Source organism: Sapajus apella, unplaced genomic scaffold (assembly GCF_009761245.1).
Source record: "Sapajus apella isolate SASKATOON/1434 unplaced genomic scaffold, GSC_monkey_1.0 scaffold43, whole genome shotgun sequence".
NCBI classification, from domain to species: Eukaryota; Metazoa; Chordata; class Mammalia; order Primates; family Cebidae; genus Sapajus; species Sapajus apella.
In genome coordinates, this window is record NW_022436983.1 from 13,270,824 (window position 1) to 13,290,674 (window position 19,851).

The window sequence follows — 19,851 nt, forward strand, 5'->3', positions numbered from 1 at the left end:
GAGTTAGCAAGTTAGGAAGAGGACGGGGCAATGCTTCAAGTCCAGGAGCGGGGCCGCCTGTCTTCCCTGGCTGTCCTCAGGTTGAGGCTGAGTGAGACAGGATGAAATCTGAGCAGAGTCCCAGGGCTGGGGGACTTGGCAAAGATCCAGTATGGTGGGTGGGAGGGAGGTTGTGCCGGGAGGGGGATTCCAGGGCTTCTGTTCCTGGCAGGGAAGAGCCCTGGGTCGTGGGTGGCCCAAGCCTGACTCTGATCACGGTCTCTCCCGAAAGCCACCTGGGCTCTGTGACCTGTTACAGAAAACAGCTGCTTCTGCCTGGTAATCCCAGCACTTTGGGAGGCCGAGGCGGGTGGATCACTTGAGGTCAGGAAGGAGTTCGAGACCAGCCTGACCAACATGGTAAAGCCCCTACTCTACTAAAAATACAAAAATATTAGCCAGGTGTGGTGGTGTGCGCCTGTAATCCCAGATACCTAGGAGGCTAAGGCAGGACAATTGGTTGAATCAGGAAGGCGGAGGCTGCAGTGAGCTGAGATAGGGCCACTGCCCTCCAGTCTGGGTGACAGAGCGAGATTTCGTCTCAAAAAAAAAAAGAAAAAAAAAACTGCTTCTGCATACACAGTGGAAAAAAATCCCCAGGGGTCATGCCAGGGTGAGGGGAAACAGGGTTTCCTATGCGAGTTACAAGGAATCTTGGAGCTGGCCCATGCAGGAGTGTGGGAGGTGACAGAGAGGTCCTTAAAACCAGGCAGGCCCCTCCCTGGCGTCTTCTGCGGGCCTGAGGACGGAGAAAAGGTCTCACTGGTGAGGAATCGCATCTTTGGGGCTGCTTCGCCTGAGGGAGGTGTGGGGAGCAGGGCCGAGGGAGGGGCTAGGAGAGGAGACACCTGGCCCCCTTGGTCAGGGGCGCAGGGCCAGGAGAGGGGGGACCTCCCGTCACCTCCCTCACAGACAGCAGGATGGCTGAGCGGCGCCTTCTGTGCAGTGGGGCTCGGCACTACCCTTTCCTTCCAGCCAGGAGGCATGAACTGGGAAGTCCTGGAGCTGCCGCATGTGGACTTGGGGGACCCGTCCTTCGGCGACCTGGCCACGTCCCGGCCTCCACATCTTCCTTTGGTCCTTCGTCTCCATTCTCTCCCTGTCATTACTGCAACCGCTGCCCTCCTCCGAAATTCTCTTGTGGCTATGTGCTTCCTCTCTGTGGTCGTTTGATCAAAATAGCTGAGCCCACATCCTCCTCCTGGGGCCCACTTTGGGCTCCACTGAGTGGCCGCTCTTCAGGGCAGCCCTCCATGCCTCTGCCATCTCCACCATGAAACTGCTTTCTTACTCTTTCCAGGGTGTTTTCAAATGCACCTGGGAGATTGGTTTTCTTCAGGTATAGGGAGGCCAACAGATCAGGAAATGATTGCCTTTTAAAAGATAGCTTGCTATTTACAGACCCCAGGAGAAGAGGGCGTACTTTCCCACCCAGGGCCACGCTGGAAGTGCCAGGTCATCAGGAGGGGCCACGGGAAGCATCGCCCAGGGCCTTTGCTGTGACCTCCGAGGTAAAGGGTGGCAGGGCAGGGGATACGATTTAGGACCAGCCAGTTTGAATCATGTCAGCGGGACTCCAGGCTTCCCTCGTTGTCCAGTGTCTGGGCCTGGGGTGGTGATTTGGGGCAGGAGAAGCCTTGGCTTGGAGGGTGAGAGTGAGGGAAAGGTGGGCGGGGTGTGCCGGGGGACTGGCAGTGTCAGCAGTAGGACTTATTCATACCGATCTGCAGCATCCTCAGTTCCTGCCTCCTCAAAAGAAAGAGTTCCACTGCGGGGCATACGGCAGAAGGAGAATGAGACTGAGGCAAGTTTCACAGCAGAAGTGAAAGCTTATTAAAAGCTTTAGAGCAGGAATGAAAGGAAAGTATACTTCGAAGAGGGCCGAGCAAGCAGGCGACTTGAGAGTCAGGCAGGCGACGTCGGAGTCAAGCAGGCGACTTGAGAGTCAGGTGTGCTGTTTGACCTTTGACTTGGGTTTTGTGTGTGTTTTTTTTTTTATTTGAGACGGAGTTTCGCTCTTGTTGCCCAGGCTGGAGTGCAATGTCGCAAACTTGGCTCACTGCAACCTCTGCCTCCCGGGTTCAAGCGATTCTCCTGCCTCAGCCTCCCAAGTAGCTGGGATTACAGGCACATGCCACCACGCCCGGCTAATTTTGTATTTTTAGTACAGCCTGGGTCTCTCCATGTTGGTCAGGCTGGTCTCTCACGGTCAGACTGGTCTCAAACTCCTGACCTCAGGTGATCCACCCGCCTCGGGCTCCTAAAGTGCTGGGATTACAGGCGTGAGCCACCATGCCCGGCCTGACTTGGGATTTTATATACTGGCATATTTCCAGGGTGTTGTGTTTCTTATCCCGATTCTTCCCTTGGGCGGGCGGTGCGCATGCACAGTGGCCTGCCGGCACTCAGGAGGGAGCATGCGCAGTGTGTTTACAGAGTTGGACGCATGCGTCCTTGAGGCGGTCTTCCCTTACCAGCCGAATGTCCCTGGCCGGTCACACACCAGTTAAACTCCGCCATTTTGCCTCTTCGTGCGCATGTGTGAGCCCCCTTGCCCAACTCCTGAGATCCTATCCGGAAGCTGCTCTTCACCAGCTTCAGGTGTTCCTGTTTATTGGAAGACTGCCTTTCCCTGGTGCTGGCTGCAACCAGTTATTTAGAGAGACAGTTACCAACTGCCTGCCCATCACCTGTTGGTCGCCTGCTCACTACTGTCACAGTTCGTCTGCATATGAAAGGCATGCTCACAGAGGAGCCATTTGAGGTCTCTAGGAATTAATCAGCCCTGGAAGGAGCAGGCTGTCTCTGGCCAACAAGGCCTCCAAGATGTCAAAGTGTCATAAACTATAGAAAATAAAAAGTATGTTTACTGCCCAGGGATGCTGAGAGGCAGTGGAGTAGAGTCAGTCAAGGAAATAGATTCACAGTCCTGGGCTAAACCCCTGGGCAACTCAGGGCACCTGCCTGAGCCACAGTTTCCTTATCTGTAAAATCAACAACTGTTAGTCATTCTTTCAACGAGTAACTGTTTAAAAGGACAGATGCTGGGCCTGCCAAGGTCATTGGTGGGTTTAGAGAGATAGTGGATAGTGCCTGGCGCACGAGAGGTGCCCAGTGAGTGGCAGTTGGTGTCCTTGGGCCACAGCTCCAGGGAGCAGCAGAGAAAGATTGGCGTGGAAGGGTGGGGTCCAGGGCCATTTCCTTGGCTGTTTGCAGCCCTCAGAGCAGAGGCTGTGGGTGAACAGAACCCTCAGGAATGTTCTTGGAACTTGGTGTTGCTGCTGGACAAGGGCTGGCATGGAAGCCAGCTCAGTAGCCGGGAGCCCCAAGGAGTCTGAGGTGTATTTGGAGGCCAGGCCTTGGGAGGTGCCAGGGTTTCCGGCAGAGCACTGGCACAAGTGACCATTCAACTCAGGGACTCGAGACAACAGGGCACTGAAGGGGAAAGCCTGGGCTTGTCCAGCTGTGGATAAACAAGGACTTTGAATCCTGGGAGGCAGGGAATCAAGCAGCTGCCGGCAAGGAACCGCTGAGAAGCCAAATTAGAATCAGGTGCTGGCCTGAGACACATGGAATTTCCTGGACTCTAGGCTACCAATGGCTGTTTTTACCAAAGACAGATTCTAAGGAGTGAAGCCAAGAGCTTCTGCCTGAGAGGTAGAGCATGAGAAGGAACAAACAAGCCCCCTCAAAGAATTCATGCTGGGAAGGGAGGCTGTGTGGTGCAGTGAGGGGCGCAGAAGGACAGAGCTTGAATCCGGCCTCCACCGGATTCTCAGTGGCTGTGTGACCTCTGGCAAGGCCCTGAGTTCTCTGAGCCCCACCTTTCCCAGTGGCAAAATGGGGACTGTGATACCTACCTTACCCTGCAGCACTCCCACGAGCCCCCAGGGTTAACTTATTCTTTAGGTAGACCAGAATCTGGGGCTCAGGAGAGTGTCTTAATTTTATAAATTCCTTTAAAATCAAGAGGAAAGAAAAGAATATATAATAATAAATCCAGCTTGGATTATATTTTTCTTTATGCCAACATAGTTGTCAAAAATAATCATGTGGATACAAATATAAATATAAATATATAGCAGAAAGATGCCTATAAAGGCAAAAGTGCTTGGCGCCCATAAGAGCCATGACCAGGCCCTGAAAGCCACTGGCACATTGTGGGTGCTCAGGGTTCACTGCTGAGCACCTACTCTGGGCCAAGCACTATTCTCAGTGTTAGAATAGAGGGGTGCATCGCCCAGTTTCTGCCTGCAAAGAACCATCAGGGTAGACATCCTTGCAAACAGGCAACTAGGGCACTGTGAGCTAAAGAGTATGAGACGTAGAACCGTTGGCTTTCCTCTGCCCTCCTGCTGTGGACACCAAGTGCTCTCTGTCCAGGAATTTTTTCTTCCTGAAAGCTTCTTACATCTTTTATCAAAGGCCATGTCTAGTTTACATCAAGTCCTGCTTCTCTACGTATGCCACCAAATCTCCATTCAAGAATCCTGGCCATTCTCTGGTTCCTTTTAGCCATTTTGCTGACAGGGTGAGTATGTCTGGGGGGGTTGTGGCTAAAAGCACACTGGTGGTCGGGACAGTCTCCCAGCAAATGCTTCCATTATTGCCCCTCTGCCTCCAGAGACCTCAGGGGACCTGTAGTTTTTTGCCTCATCTTTTCTGGCTAGACTCACCTTGTTTATTGCCCACCAGGACAGAGAGTGGAATAGGCGGGGCCTGGTGGGGAGCCAGGGTGGGAGCTGAATGGGCCGTGGGGGCATTGCCTGATAGACCTGTCGTGGGATGTATTTTCTCTTCCAGAACCCCAGAGATGAAGGGCCTCCTCCCACTGGCTTGGTTCCTGGCTTGTAGTAAGTGGTGGCCCCACGACCTCTGAATTAACTTCTACCCCATGAGAGTAGTAGGGTGGTGAAAAGGACACCTGCCGTTGAGGTGGTAGAGACTTGGGTTTGAATCTCGGCTCTGCACTGACTGCATAGACATCAGCAAGAGCCTTTATCCCTCCAAGCCTCTGCTTCCTCATCTGACATGGGCTAATGCAGTCCATGGGTGGGGCTGTGGCAGGGTCCTAGGAGATATCATACCTCAGCTGTGTAAAGGTGGTGGACACGGAGGTTACGTGGCTAGCAAATGTAGGAGGCAGATGTTTTTTTCTCCTATGCAAATAAAATAAGTTTAAAAAAAAATCCCCAAATCAATCTTCCAACCCACGATTCCTGGGTCATTCTCAGCTCTGGCTTGTCCAGCTGGGAGGTGACTGTACAGATGGCTTTAGTTCTACCCTGCAGTCCCATGACCGTGTATACAATCCCCTGACAGGCTGTCCTGCTCTTTAATGTCTTCCCAGGTGCCTGGAGACCCCAGGAGGAGCTGGGGCAAGGAGAGAGCAGGGGCCTTGGGCTCGCTGTGAAACCCTGGACAGGGCACCTTTTCCCTCCAAATCTCAGTTTCCCATTTGTAAGATGAGGGAAGTGCCTTCAGCAATTTCTAAGAGTCCCATCCTGCTTTTAGATTCTCTGCCTTATGTTCTAAAAAGTGTGAGGGGAGGGGAGTGGTGGGGAAGAGGAACGTATTGCCGAGAGAGACAGGAAGCTCCTGTCTGCCTGCTTCGTGAAAATACCTTATGAATTACAGCTTATATGTCACGGTCACTTACTATGTGCCTGTCGTCATGCTCAAAACTCACATACTTGATGTTATTTTAACCCTCATGACAACTCCAAGATGTAGCTGCTAATTTTGGGTCCCCATTTTCCGGATGATGAAACTGAGGCTCTGACTCCATTCAATACCATACTTTGAATTAGTGGCAGAGTCAGGATTTGAACCCAAGTCTGCTCATGTTTCAATTCCAAACTCCTAACCAATTCTCCATACTGCTTGCATGTCCCCTCCCACTGATTGAGAGAATTAAAAAGAGACATGCAGTTTCCTCCAAGCCCCAGGTGGGAGAAAGGGTAGGAGGTGCTGGGCAGTGGGCCTAATGCAGGGCTGGGCTGCCTGGGTGTCACCTGGGAACATGGGCTGTCTTCCAGGTGTGCCTGCTGTGCAAGGGGGCTTGCTGGACCTAAAATCCATGATCGAAAAGGTGACAGGGAAGGACGCCCTGAAGAACTATGGCTTCTACGGCTGTTACTGTGGCTGGGGCGGCCAAGGGAGCCCCAAGGATGGCACCGATTGGTGAGCTGATTGCTATAACTGCCCTTGGGCTCCAGGGTCTGCACCCACGTTTTCTTATTCAATTTCATATCAGTTCTGGAAGATGAGTATGAAAGTACCATTTTATAAATAAGAAAACTAAGTCTCAAAGAATTTAGCTGGCAATCACAGTGGTCTAAGGTGTCAGTTGGTCTACTGTGGCATAACAAGTGGTCCTAAATGTAGTGGCTTAAACAGCACTGATCATTTACTTTGCCTGTGAATCCTCCATTTGGGTAGGGTGTGTGGGAGTGGCGTGTCTCAACTTCAGCTTGGACAACTGGGGCTGGACAATCCACCTTCCAGATGACCCACGCCTATGGCTGGCAAGTTGTCAGCATCTCCTGGCCTAGGAGTGGGCCAGAGGCCACAATTCCTGTCACTTAAGCCTCTCCCAGGATGTTTGGGATTCCTCCCACCATGGTGCTCTTGGGTTGCAACAGTGAGTATCCCGAAACTGCAAGACTAAAGGGTATGGTGTTTTATGGTCAGCCTCAGAAATTCCACTGTGTCACCCTGTACTCTTGGTCAAGACAGTGTGAAAGCCTTTAAGAGGGAGGGGACCTAGATTCCACCTCTTGACCGGGAAGTGCTAAAGTTCGAGAAGAATGTGTGAAATGGGAGATTCTGTTCCTTGGAAAATATACCCAACTGGATTAACAATTCTGATACTGCTAGACATATAGAAAGGAAAGGACAGATGGTTGGGGCCAAGTTTCTCACTGTTGGAGTGGGATAAGCCAGGGCAGGAAGCCAGAATGATCCATGTGCAACAGCACTAGAGTTAGAGACCTCAACACGGACTCCAGTTTAGCTTATTATAGAGGCGGATGTTTACGTGTAGAAGTATGCACAGATACCAGGATGCATAGATATAAGTATCATACTAATATAAGATGTGAGTAATAGGAGAAAATAGGTGTTTCCTCTGTAAGGTCTTCTCCGTTTTTCTGTAAACCAACAATACTTTTTATGTGCACTCTGCTACACCTAACATACAGTCATCCCCTGGACTGGTTCCAGGACCCCTGTGAATACCAAAATCTGCAGATGTTCTAGTCCCGGATATAAAATGGTATAGTATTTGCATATAGCCTGTGTGATCATATACTTTTTTTTATTCACATGGGAAAAAGAAATGTTCTTTTGCTGTCAGTGGAGAAGACTTAAAAGAAATGACACCACAGTAGCAACAAGCACACTTAATGCCTAGATCTGGTTTCCAATGTTATTCTTCAATAAAAGAACCCTTCCAAGACACACACACACACACACACACACACACACACACACACGTATAAAACCAGGGTTCCTTGAAGAAATGGCCAATTCTAGGACCAAGGCAGGAAATATGCAAGATGAGCCTGGAACTTCTTTTAGTGACAAAAAGTAAGGAAGTGCTCAAACAAAAACAAAACCAAAGCCCGCATTGATGGCCATGTGACAAGAGGTACATGTGCTGACTGAAAGAGCCTCCAGTAGCCAAGACTGGAACAATTCAGCAAAAAAATAACCCCAAACTCCAGTCTCATGATGAGAAAAAAGAAAATCAGACAAATCCCAAGAGTGGGGCATTTTATAAACTATCTACTAGTATGCCTCAAAACGGTCAAGAACAAGGAAAGTGTGAGGAACTGCCACAGACAAGAGGAGTCCAAAGAGACAAGACAATGGGCCAGGCGCAGTGGCTCAAGCCTGTAATCCCAGCACTTTGGGAGGCGGAGATGGGCTGATCATCTGAGGTTGGGAGTTCAAGACCAGCCTGACCAACATGGAGAAACCCCATCTCTACTAAAAATACAAAATTAGCCAGGCGTGGTGGCGCATGCCTGTAATTCCAGCTACTAAGAAGGCTGAGGCAGGAGACTCACTTGAACTCGGCAGGTGGAGGTTGCGGTGAGCCGAGATCGCTCCATTGCACTCCAGCCTGGGCAACAAGAGCAAAACTCCATCTCAAAAAAAAAAAGAAAAAAAAAGAGAGACAAGACAATGAAATGTAACATGGGATCCTGGGACAGAAAAAGGACATTGGTAAAAATGAGGGAACGCTGAATCAATTATGAATTTTTTACAATCAATGAGATAGTAACAATGTATTATTATTTAGTGAATAATTATTGTTAATAATATATCAATATTGGTTCATTAATTCCAACAAGGGTATCATACTAATGTAAGATGTTAGTCATAGGAGAAATGAGGTGTTTCCTCTGTAAGATCTCAGTTTTTCTGTAAACCAAGGAAACCTTTAGTATGCCATCGCTACACCTAACATACAGTGATCCCCTGGACTGGTTCCAGGACCCCTGTGGATACCAAAATCTGCAGATGCTCTAGTCCCTAATATAAAATGACGTAGTATTTGCATATAACCTATGTGATTGTATCCTCCCCCCGACCTTTTTTTTTTTCTTTGAGACAGGGTCTCACTCTGGTTGCCCAGGCTGGAGTGCAATGGTGTGATCTCAGTTCACTGCATCCTCGACCTCCTGGGCTTAGGTGATTCTCCCACCTCAGCCTCCTGAGTAGCTGGGACTACAGGCATGTGCCACCATGCCTGGCTAATTTATTTTTATGTATTTATTTTTAGTAGAGACAGGATTTTGCCATGTTGCCCAGGCTGGTCTCAAACTCCTGAACTTTAGCAATCTGCCTGCCTTGGCCTCCCAAAATGCTGAGATTATAGGCATGAGCCGCTGTGCCGGCTGTGATGGTATACTTTAAATCATTTCTAGATTACTTATCATAGCTGATACAATGTAAATGCTATGGAAGTAGCTGTTGTAGTGTTTGGGAATTAATGACAAGAAAAAAGTCTGTACATGTTTAGTACAGACACAAGTAAATAGGCCTGCGTACATTTTCCATCCATATTGGTTGATCTACAGGTGTGGGACCTATGATATGAGAAGTTTATTTTTGGTTCACATAATAGTTCAGTATGAATCACACGTTGGCTCCTCCCATCTTGTGGTTCTGCCATCCCCTGTGGCCTCAGAATCCTTTGCTGGGTCTTCTCCATCCAGCTGAAGGATGGAGGCAGAGGGACAGCAGAGGAAAGTGTGGGAGGTTTGTCTGGGCAGGTCTGGAAGTGGAGTACATCAATTCCATCCACCTCCCCTGGCAGGGATCGAGTCATGTGGCCATACCTACCTGCAAGGGAGACTGGGAAATGTAGTCTAATCATGAGACCAGGAGGAAAACAAGGGTCCATGACCTGCTGGCTGGAAATGAGGAGCAGGAAATTACTCAGTTATGCTACCAGATCTTCTCTGCCACATTGCTTCCACCAAAGTGGCCTCTGCTAAAGTGACATGGTTGAATTTTTGCTCCTATTAGGGACGGGGTCAGGAGGGCACACCTCCCGCTCAGGATCTAAGTCTCTTGCATGGACAGGTGCTGTTGGGTGCATGACCACTGCTATGGGCGGCTGGAGGAGAAGGGCTGCAACATTTGGACACAGTCCTACAAATACAGATTCGCATGGGGCCTGGTCACCTGCGGTAAGGCTGGGGCTTCCCGTTTGGGCCATTGGAAGAACACCTGACTTTAAGTTCAGTTGCCCTAGAGGACAGTCAGCCTGTATCTTGTTGGGGAAAGTGGGGTTGGGTGCAGAACTGGAACGAGAGGGGCAGGATTATTGCAGCTGTATCAGACCCCCGGTGTAGGGCTGAAACATCTTAGCATCCACCCTGTGCAAGGGCTTGACATGCTTCCTTTTTCTGGATTCTTGATCCCCAAATACCTGTGGAGTAGGTTAGTCTCCTCCATTTTAGACATCAGGAAATGGAAGCTTGAAGGCCTGCCAGTGCACATAGCAGGATTCAAGCTCAGGGCCCAGGGGTGGTTTCTGCTCTGTGAGAATGAGAGTTCCTCCAGAGCAGTGGCTGCCTCCACCATCAGTCTGGGAGTCCCCCAGAGGAAGGAATGTGCTTTCTCTATCCGACTGGAAACTCCCTGAGGGCAGGAGCTGTCTCCTGGACTGAAACATCACCTTGAGCAGCAGCTGTGCCCCTTCCATCAGATTATTCATTCCCCCTGTTTAGGAGCCGTGCCTCCTTCATCAGGCTGAGAGCTCCTCGGAGCAGGAGGTCCATGGGGTCTCTGCTGAGATGGGAGTGATCAGTCAGTCAAGCACACTCTTCCCACTGTCATTCTGCTCCTTGTGTTCTGTTGCAGAGCCAGGGCCCTTCTGTCGTGTGCAGCTCTGTGCCTGTGACCGGAAGCTCGTCTACTGCCTCAGGAGAAACCTACGGAGCTACAACCCGCGGTACCAATACTTTCCCAACATCCTCTGCTTCTAGGCATCCCCAGCGAGCTCCTTCCAGACCAAGCATTTGCTCTGTTCTTCTGCAACGCAGAGTTCCTACTCTGCTGGGTTCCTGAGAGAGGCTCCTACATTGCAGACCTCAATCCTTCCTGAAGCTTCGAGGATCCCCAGGGCCACGCCCTCCAGCGAGTCCCAGGAGAGTGACTCTAGTTGTAGGACTTGATAGGGCCCCAGGGCCTCCACTTCTGAGGGCACCCCCTCTGGTGCCAAGAGCTCTCCCCCAACTCAGGGTTGGCTGTGTCTCTCTTCTCTGAAGACAGCATCCTGGCTCCAGCTGGAGCACTTTCCTGAGATGCACTTACTTCTCAGCTTCTGTGAGCAGATTCTCACCACCACCCTCCAGAGAATTTCTACACAAGAAGAGCCAAATTGAATCTCTAAATCTGGTGCATGGATATTAAATAAAATTCCTTCTCATGGCTAATAAAAACGGCATTGGCATTTTCCTCTGCTGTGGGGGATCGCTGGTGCCTCTTTCTCTGCCACTAGGGCTATAAACCAGAAGTTATCCACCTTGTCTCAGAGACAGAAGGGAAGATTAGTAAATGCAGGGTTTTCTGGGTTGTTTCAGGCTTTCTTTTGGGCTCATTTCCTTAAACCTTGGGGTCCTCTCCAGCCCAGTGTTGGGTCTCATTCTTCCTTGATGGGGTGGAGGAAAGATAACTGGTAAGTATGACAGCTTCAGCTTTCAGGTCAGAGAGGGTGGCATTCAAGTCCCAGTGCTGGCTCCTCCAGCTGTGTGGTCTTGGGCTCATTACTGAACCTCTCTGACGTTCAGTCTCTTTGAGAAAGAAACTGTCTTGTTCCTTGCAATGTAAAAGGAGGCTTCTAAAGCTCACCTTGATGCTGATATGGGGGATGCTGATGTTCTGGCATTTCACACAGCAGGAATTTTTTAAAAATAGCTATCAGTTATGGGTTTATTTCCTTTTTTTTTTGCAAAGTAAGGACATTAAAAAAAAAAACTCATCTATCAATTCATAAAAAAAAGGGTGTTTTGCTACCAAGCCTGCAGGAAGAAAGGATGTATCCAAAACAAAGGAGCATCCTTCCAAGAAAGGACCTATGACTTCTTTATTCTGACATACCCCAAAATAACCACATGATAAACAGGATCTATGTTTAAAAAGCTCTAGTGTTGAATGTTTTCAAAATAAAATTTGATTTTATGAGATTACCCTGAATGCACCAGTGTTTTCAAAAAGTTTGATTTAGACTCCGTGTCTATATTTGATAATGCCACACAGGGAGGGGCTTCAATGCCGAATTTGCTCATGAAATATTTAAAATCAAAGCCATTTCCCTGATCCAATTTTGAATGAGTATGTGGGGGAAACTGAAGGCTTCACTCTAATGCCGTTTTCCTTCAATCGTGATATTGTGGTGATAGAATAGAGAACCCAGTCCACACTTCTCCCTTTGCCCATGAGGGTCAGGTGGCAGGCGGGGCAGTGCTTTGCTGGTAAGTTCTGCAGGAGGGGGCTGTGGGCAGGCCCTTCTCATTGGCACATTCCAGCTCAGAGTCCCAGCATCCACCCAGGAGAGGGATGCTATGAGGTTATGAAGGCAACACTACCGGCTGGCGTGTGTTTGAGCTGTAAGGAACCATGGAGAACCTTCATTTTTCTACCAGGAAATTGAGGCCCAGAAAGGTTAGGAGACTGTCCCAAAGTCACACAACACATCAGAAGCAGAAGAAGGATTTGACCTCAGATCCCAGCTTTAAACCCTGGGCTCTGGCCACTATTCTACATTCCCTTCAATCCCAGTCCACAAAAAGAGCAGTTTGGGGACTCACCCATATTTGGGATTTGTTGGGGGAGCCCCTGGATTCCAGCTGAGGGCCAGCTTCATGTCTTCTCTGCTCTACTGCATCTTTGGATTCTGGAGGCTGTCCCTGGGGTGTCAGTCTGTCTGGGGCTCTGGGCTTCATCCTCAGTGGAGGAGATCCCATTGCTGTCTTCCACCTTGGTGGCTGTGAACAGCTCTGGGGGAATGAGGAGAGCTAAGGGAGCCCCAAAACTTGTGGAGAGGTTTCTCCTCGACTGTTGCATTTCCAGATCCCTTGGTTGGCAGGAGAACCATCAGGGAGGTCATCCTATTTTAAGAGAGCTAGTGAAACATACAGACCAGATTGCAAATGCCTCTGTAGCTAGATCTTCATACATACTTAATGGATAGATTGCCCTACACATACAGAGCCTTTCCTGTCACCTGAATTGGGTTTCAGGTACAAATGCAAGCCTCCAAGTGTAGGTAAAATGGCCTCTATAAGCGTATGCACGGAGGGGCTGGACAGTGGGGAGATCCCTTGTAGTTGTTACCAAACTGAAAAGCCTGCTGGCCAGGGTGGAGGGGCGGAGGACAGGGCTAAGGTGGGCTGATGAAGCAGGAGGTATGTGGAGTTGTTCTTTCTTTTCTTTCTTTCTCTTTCTTTCTTTCCTTCCTTTCCTTTCATTTCCTTTCCTTTCCACTCCCTTCCTTCCTTCCTTCCTTCCTCCCTCTCCTCCCCTCCCCTCCCCTCCCCTCCCCTCCCCTCCCTTCCCTTCCCTTCCCTTCCCTTCCCCTTCCTTCCTTCCTTCCTTCCTTCCTTCCTTCCTTCCTTCCTTCCTTCCTTCCTTCCTCCCTCCCTCCCCTCCCCTCCCCTCCCTTCCCCTTCCTTCCTTCCTTCCTTCCTTCCTTCCTTCCTTCCTTCCTTCCTTCCTTCCTTCCTTCCTTCCTTTTCCTTCCTTCCTTCCCTCCTTCTTTCTTTCCCTTTCCCTTTCCCTTTCTCTTTCCCTTTCCCTTTCCCTTTCCTTTCTTTTTTCTGATATGGAATTTTGCTCTTGCCACCCAGGCAGGCTGAGTGCAATGGCGCAGTCTCGGCTTACTGCAACCTCTGCCTCTCGGGTTCAAGTGATTCTTCTGCCTCAGCCTCCTGAGTAGCTGGGATTACAGGCGTGTGCCACCACACTTGGCTAATTTTGTATTTTTTTAGTAGAGATGGGGTTTCTCCATGTTGGTCAGGCTGGTCTCGAACTCCCAACCTCAGTTGATCCACCCGCCTTGGCTTCCCAAAGTGCTGGGATTACAGGCGTGAGTCACGTGCCTGGTCTCCATATGGACATTATTAACTGCCCAGGGAGGCTGCTGTTTTCATCCCTATGTGAGGGGTGGGACCTGAAGCCCTGGGAAGTAAAGTGTTTTGCTTGAGGCCACACAAGTAATAAGGAAGAGAGGTGGGAAGGAAGCAGGCTGTCTGATCCCAAAGCCATGTTCTGTGGTCTCTTGTTTTCAGAGACAGAGTCTCAGTCACTTAAGCTGGAGTGCAGTGACATGATCATAACTCACTATAGCCTCAGACCCCTGGGCTGAAGGGATCCTCCCACCTCAGCCTCCAGAGCTGCTAAGACGGCAGGCGTGCACCACCACACCTTGCTAATTTAATTTTTTTATCGAGTTGATGCTCTTGCTATGTTGCCTGGGCTGGTCTTGAACTCCTGGTCTCAAGTGATCCTCCCACCTCTGCCCAAAACTGTGTTCTTAGTAGAACCGATGGCATCACACAGGGGAAGCTTGGCGCTGGGGCCAGGTCTTGCAACATGCACCGTGGAAAACATTTTGTTTTGTTCAGGGTGGATGTGGCAAGTTTGGGTTGTGTGACTTTAGCTAAGCTATGTTTCCCAGAATTCCTTTCCCTGTAGAGCTCTGTGTTAGGTTCTGGTTAGCTGCTGTAGTTTAGAGCCCAAAGAGATGTTTTGTTGAGATTTGAAAGGCAGATGGGAAGTGCAGTCATATTCCCTTTACACTTGGGAGCAGGACATGGCGTGTATGTGGCTCAGGCTGGGGATCATGGACCTGCTGGCTTGCCTTGCTGAGTCAAGCCTGCTGGATTTCCTTGTTCAACTTCTCTGACTCTTGGGCCAGATGTGTGTTTAGCTCTGTAAGTAAGGGAGCCAGCTTCCCCAGCAGGATGCACAGGCAGTGAAGCTAGGGTGCAAGGTATTGAGACCCACCTGGTTCTTGTTCGTTCTTTTGGGTTCCATGCATCCTCCCAGGTTCCAATTTGTCATTGCTCTCCCCCGCCCCTTCACAGTCATCTTCTGTTTCAGACTGTCTGCCCTGCTAACTTCAGGCTATAGCATCAGACACAGGAAAAGCAGCCTCCTATGAAGGACTAAGCCAGCAATCCCATCTGTACCACGTCAAATTTCTACCAAAAAAGTATTGTTAGGCCGGACGCAGTGGCTCATGCCTGTAATCTCAGCACTTAGGGAGGCTGAGGCAGGCTGTTGGATCACAAGTTCAGGAGTTCAAGACCAGCCTGGCCAATATGGTGAAACCCCGTCTCTACTAAAAATACAAAAAAATAGTCAGTTGTGGTGGCATGTGCCTGTAGATCCAGCTACTCGGGAGGCTGAGGCAGAAGAATTGTTTCAACCTGGGAAGTGGAAGTTGCAGTGAACTGAGATCACGCCACTGCACTCTAGCCTGGGCAACAGAGCGACACTCATCTCAAAAAAAAAACAAACAAAAAAAAAACGATTGTTATATAAGAGTACTGCTGCCTTTCTGCCTGAACTCCCTGACCTCTATAGAGTTTGGTACTAGACACAGTTTCTGAGGAACAGACCCTGAAGGATGGGCTGTTTGAATTGCCTCTGGCTCATCTGGAATTGGTTTTCTTATTTGACTAGATTTAAGGGCACACATGGCTGGTTTTTATTGGCAAGGGGGACATTGATTGACCACAGCCTGAAGAGATAAAACAGCTACTTAAATGATCACCTGTGTACACATCTGTTCAAGAGTGACCAGTAGTTGATGGCAAAGAGCATTTTAATGGAAACAAAATTATTATGGGTTGGAGAACTTGGAAAGAGACAGTGATGGGCTCAGGGCTTTAAAATCTCACTCAAGGTTCACAGACAGGGCCAAGCAGGATGGATCACATTTATAATCCAGGTGTTTTGGGAGGCCGTGGTGGGAGAATTGATTGAGCCCAGGAGTTTGAGACTAGCCTGGGCAACATAGTGAGACCCTGCCTCTACGAAATAAAAATTTAGAAAGATCATGGGCCGGGCACGGTGGCTCAAGCCTGTAATCCCAGCACTTTGGGAGGCTGAGGCGGGTGGATCACGAGGTCAAGAGATCGAGACCATCCTGGTCAACATGGTGAAACCCCGTCTCTACTAAAAATACAAAAAATTAGCTGGGCATGGTGGCGTGTGCCTGTAATCCCAGCTACTCAGGAGGCTGAGGCAGGAGAATTGCCTGACCCCAGGAGGCGGAGGTTGCGGGGAGCAGAGGCCGCCCTGTTGCCCCCAACCTGGGAAAAAAAGCCAAAACCCCCTTCCCAAAAAAAAAAAAAAAAAAAAGAAAGATCTGCATACAGGACATGAATGCTTCTTTGACTGCCTGTATGGAACACACATGCCTGTTAGAGAAAGACAGTAGAGTGATGCAAACTGAATCAAGCCACACCTCCAATCGCAGCTGCTGTGGATATTGTTGCTAGAGCAAATCAGCACATCCCTGGCACCTGTTTTATAATTATTCCACTGCAGAATGACTTTTTCCTCATACCTATTAGTAAAACTGTGAGAAGCATTTGCTCTCAGCTTGCAGGGACAGCAATACACTTACAGTTTCCAACTGCAGGGCTCCATCAACTCTCCAGCTCTATGCCGTAATCTAGTCCAGAGGGACCTGGATTATCTTTGTACCCCACAGGACATCAGCACGGGTGATGACATGGAAGACATGTACACACCTTAGGGGCCTGCCACTCCAGAGGCATTTTTCAGGGGTCCTTTAGTCTGGGGCATGTTGAGATATCCCTTACAGAAGGTACGACAAGTAACAGCATCTGGCCCTCCTGTCTATTGAGAAGGAAGCACAGTGCCTCGTGGGCACTTGAGATTTTAGCGATGTAGCTCACGTTTCAGGTCAAGGTACCACGGAAGTACCGTTTACCAATGGTATCAATGAAGTACTGCTTAAACCCACTTAGCAATCGACCTGAACAGCTGCCTGTTTTGAGTGGGGTCCAGAACAAAAGGTTATGCAACCGGCCCAGGTTGCCACGCCAGTGGCTCTGCCACTTGGGTGGTATGACCCAGCAGACCCAATGGTGCTTGACGTGTATATGCACACAGAGACGCTTCATGGAAGCTCAGAGGGGCCTCTGTGGGTAAAGTATGGGGCGGACCTTAAGGGTTTTGGAGTAAAGCCATGCTGCAGAGGACTATTCTCCTTTTGAGAAACAGCATCTGGCTTGCTAACAGGTCTTGGTAGACACTGAATGCTTGACCTTGGGTTACCAAGTTATCATGAGACCCGGGTTGCCGATCATGAACTTGTGGGAAGAAAGTTGCCCAGGTGCCAAGGCAAGAGTCTGAAGGCACAATCTGTCCCGATACAATAAATAACTGATTACTTAGTTTTAGCAATGATACCAAATATATTTGGAAACAATCACATAATCAATTATGTAATCGGTCTTAGTAAATCATTATTCTTTCTTATTAATCTTTGCTTTAGTATTATAGCATAAAAACATTTTAGTCTTATAGTATAGAAACAACCAGGTGAAATATAATTAGGAACTGAAGGGACATTGTGAGAAGTGACCAGAAGATGAGAGTGAGAGCCTTGTGGTAGCGCCAGCGCCTGGGAAGGCACCCGTTACTCAGCAGCCAGGCCTTGTGGTAGTGCCAGTCCCTGGGAAGGCGCCTGGTTACTTAGCAGCCAGGCCTTGCAGTAGCACCAGTGCCTGGGAAGGCTCCCGCTACTTAGCAGTCCGTGAAGGGGAGCTTCCCTTTCACTGGGGGAGTTCAGAGATCACTCTGCTCTGCCTGGCTCTTGAGGAAGGCCTGACATTAGCCAGGCCAGCCCGCAGACATCCAGGAGCTTAAATGCCTCTCCGTGGTGCTGTGCTCCGATGGTCACCATCCTTGTCCACTTTCGTATTCCACTTTCCCACCTGGCTCTCCTTTTAAGTTCTTAGGAGTTGTGAGAAGTAGCAGTAGGGGAATCCCAAAAGCCTTTGATCTTTCTGAGAAGTGTGTAGAAAAATGCTGACATATTTGCCTCTCTCCCTTGCAGCAGCTACCTGAAAGCGAAGGGCCCCCTGTTCTGTAAGCACGTGATTCGCTTGACCCTATCAATCATGTCAGATGATTCACTCTCCTTACCCTGCCCCCCTGCCTTGTATACAATAAATATCAGTGCATCCAGGCATTCGGGGCCACTACTGGACTACATGCCTTGGTAGCAGTGGTCCCCCAGGCCCAGCTGAATTCTTCTCTTATCTCTGTGCCTTGTGTCTTTCTTTCCTGCGATCTATCTCTCCACTCACAAAAGAACACCCACTAGACCCTGCGGGGCTGGACCCTGCAGAACTGGGTGTTAACAGGCCCACCAAGACGAAGTTTGACATGCATAGCAGCAATTGCATAGACAAATGGAAATGGTCTGCATGAAACTGGGCTTCTAGCTTCTGAGGGCCCAAGTGAGTTGCGTGAGCATGCCCATGGCCCCAGTGCCCGCCACTGCCTCCTCCTTCACCTGTACCTACGAGTTCATGGTGTGTTCCCTATGACCAGTTGCAGGAGAAGTGAAAGACCCAGGCCTGTTTTACGGATGGTTCTCCACATATGGTACCATTCCCTAACAGTGGACGGCAGCAGCATTGCGGCCCCGCCTGGGGTGCTGCTGTTCACATGAGGCGTACTCATGTTGTAAACCTTATGCAGCTAGTGCTCAACTTACGACCACGATGGGTTCTGACAGACCGGTCGTAACACGATTTGGTCGTAAGCTGAGTAGGCTATATGTACAGTACTGTGAAATGATGTTATAAAAATCTTTAAGTCACATTTTATCATAATTTTCTTTCATTATTGTTATGTATCATAATTTTCTTTGTTCATTTTATGCCATTTGTATCATCTCTACACCATTTTGTTTCTCATTTTTACATTCGTCAGGTTTAAGTAAAACACTGCATTACCAGTACAACTGGTTTAATATTTGCAAAACATACAAAATTACAAAATACAGGTGCATATAAAAATACAAAATACAGGTGTAAAAAATACCATAGGAAACATTTCCCCAATTGCAAAACATATCAAAATATATAAACATGTATGAAACATTTTATTGGCCGCTGGTGCTTGGCTGTGGATCGTTGATGTCGTCATCTGAGGCAGCAGTTGGGGTTACCAGAGTTGGTTTTTTCATAAACATGGTGAGCTTTGTCTGAATTGTATGTTTCTTTTTTTCTTCATAAATTTCACGATATGGACGAAACACCGTGCGCCATCCGTTCAATCCTTGCAAATCGTTCGATGTTTGGGTCCATTGCTTCGAAATGTGTAAGAAGTTTATTCAGTAAAGATAAACCGTCTGATAATCCTTTAGTGGTGAACTTTCTTTCTGACTCCTCCTCTTCTTTCTCTGCTTCTCTTCTTTCTTCTTCCGCCACTCCTTCTTCTTCCAGTTGGATTAGCTCTTCATTTGTAAGTTCTCCAGATTCTTTGTCTAGCAACTCTTCGACATTTTCCATTTCACACTCCAAAGAAAGGTCTTGAGCGAGTTTTACTATTTTTTCCCGAATCGTTTCAAGTTCATGTTCACTGTTAAATGTGTCAAAATCAGTAACATAGCGCTTAACACAATTTTTCCAGATGCCATTCATGCACTTTGTCGTCACAGCCTCCCAGGCGGTAGCGATATTCTTGATACACATCAAAATGTTGTAGTGTTTCCAAAAATCTCACAATGTTAGTTCTGAGTCAGCATCTATAACGGATATTGCTTGAGTGAAGGTGGTTTGGAGATAGTTGGCCTTTAATGTAGCAATCAAAGCTTGGTCCATAGGCTGGATAAGTGGAGTCAAGTTTGGCGGAAGAAAAACAAATTTTACATCTGGATGGAGATCATCTAGATGTGGTGGGTGTCCAGGCACATTATCGAGTACAGTAGCAATTTCTCCATTTCGTGGATGGGTCCGCTTCGTTGCTTTGTTATAACTGTTGATCACATGGGTGCAGAACCTTTCACAGTTTCACGAATTCTTTCTTTATCTTTCAAAATCGTCGACACAGTCGAGTGTGATAACTTTGTATCACGTGTGATCACATTCACTTTCTTTCCTCCTTCGTACTGCTTAATTACCTTCATTTTCATGTCAAGATCGATGGCCTTTCTTTCCTTCTTGGCAGGCTGAGGCGTAGACAAAGACAATTTCCTCTTGGTAGACATCTTGGGAAGGGTTTGATGAAAAATATCCAAGA

General features: G+C 48.6%; 1 protein-coding gene across 1 annotated transcript in view; it reads left to right on the forward strand.

The window, feature by feature from the left end:
* The window catches only part of PLA2G5 (phospholipase A2 group V), a 52,801-nt gene extending 41,054 nt beyond the window's left edge, over positions 1 to 11,747 (forward strand). The window contains exons 6-10 of the mRNA XM_032300659.1: positions 4,465 to 4,570; positions 4,843 to 4,892; positions 6,078 to 6,222; positions 9,637 to 9,743; positions 10,420 to 11,747. Coding sequence (XP_032156550.1) covers positions 4,503 to 4,570; positions 4,843 to 4,892; positions 6,078 to 6,222; positions 9,637 to 9,743; positions 10,420 to 10,544 — 495 coding nt within the window. The 5' untranslated portion in view covers positions 4,465 to 4,502 and the 3' untranslated portion in view covers positions 10,545 to 11,747. The remainder of the gene's footprint in view (positions 1 to 4,464; positions 4,571 to 4,842; positions 4,893 to 6,077; positions 6,223 to 9,636; positions 9,744 to 10,419) is intronic.
* The last annotated feature ends 8,104 nt before the right edge of the window (positions 11,748 to 19,851 follow it).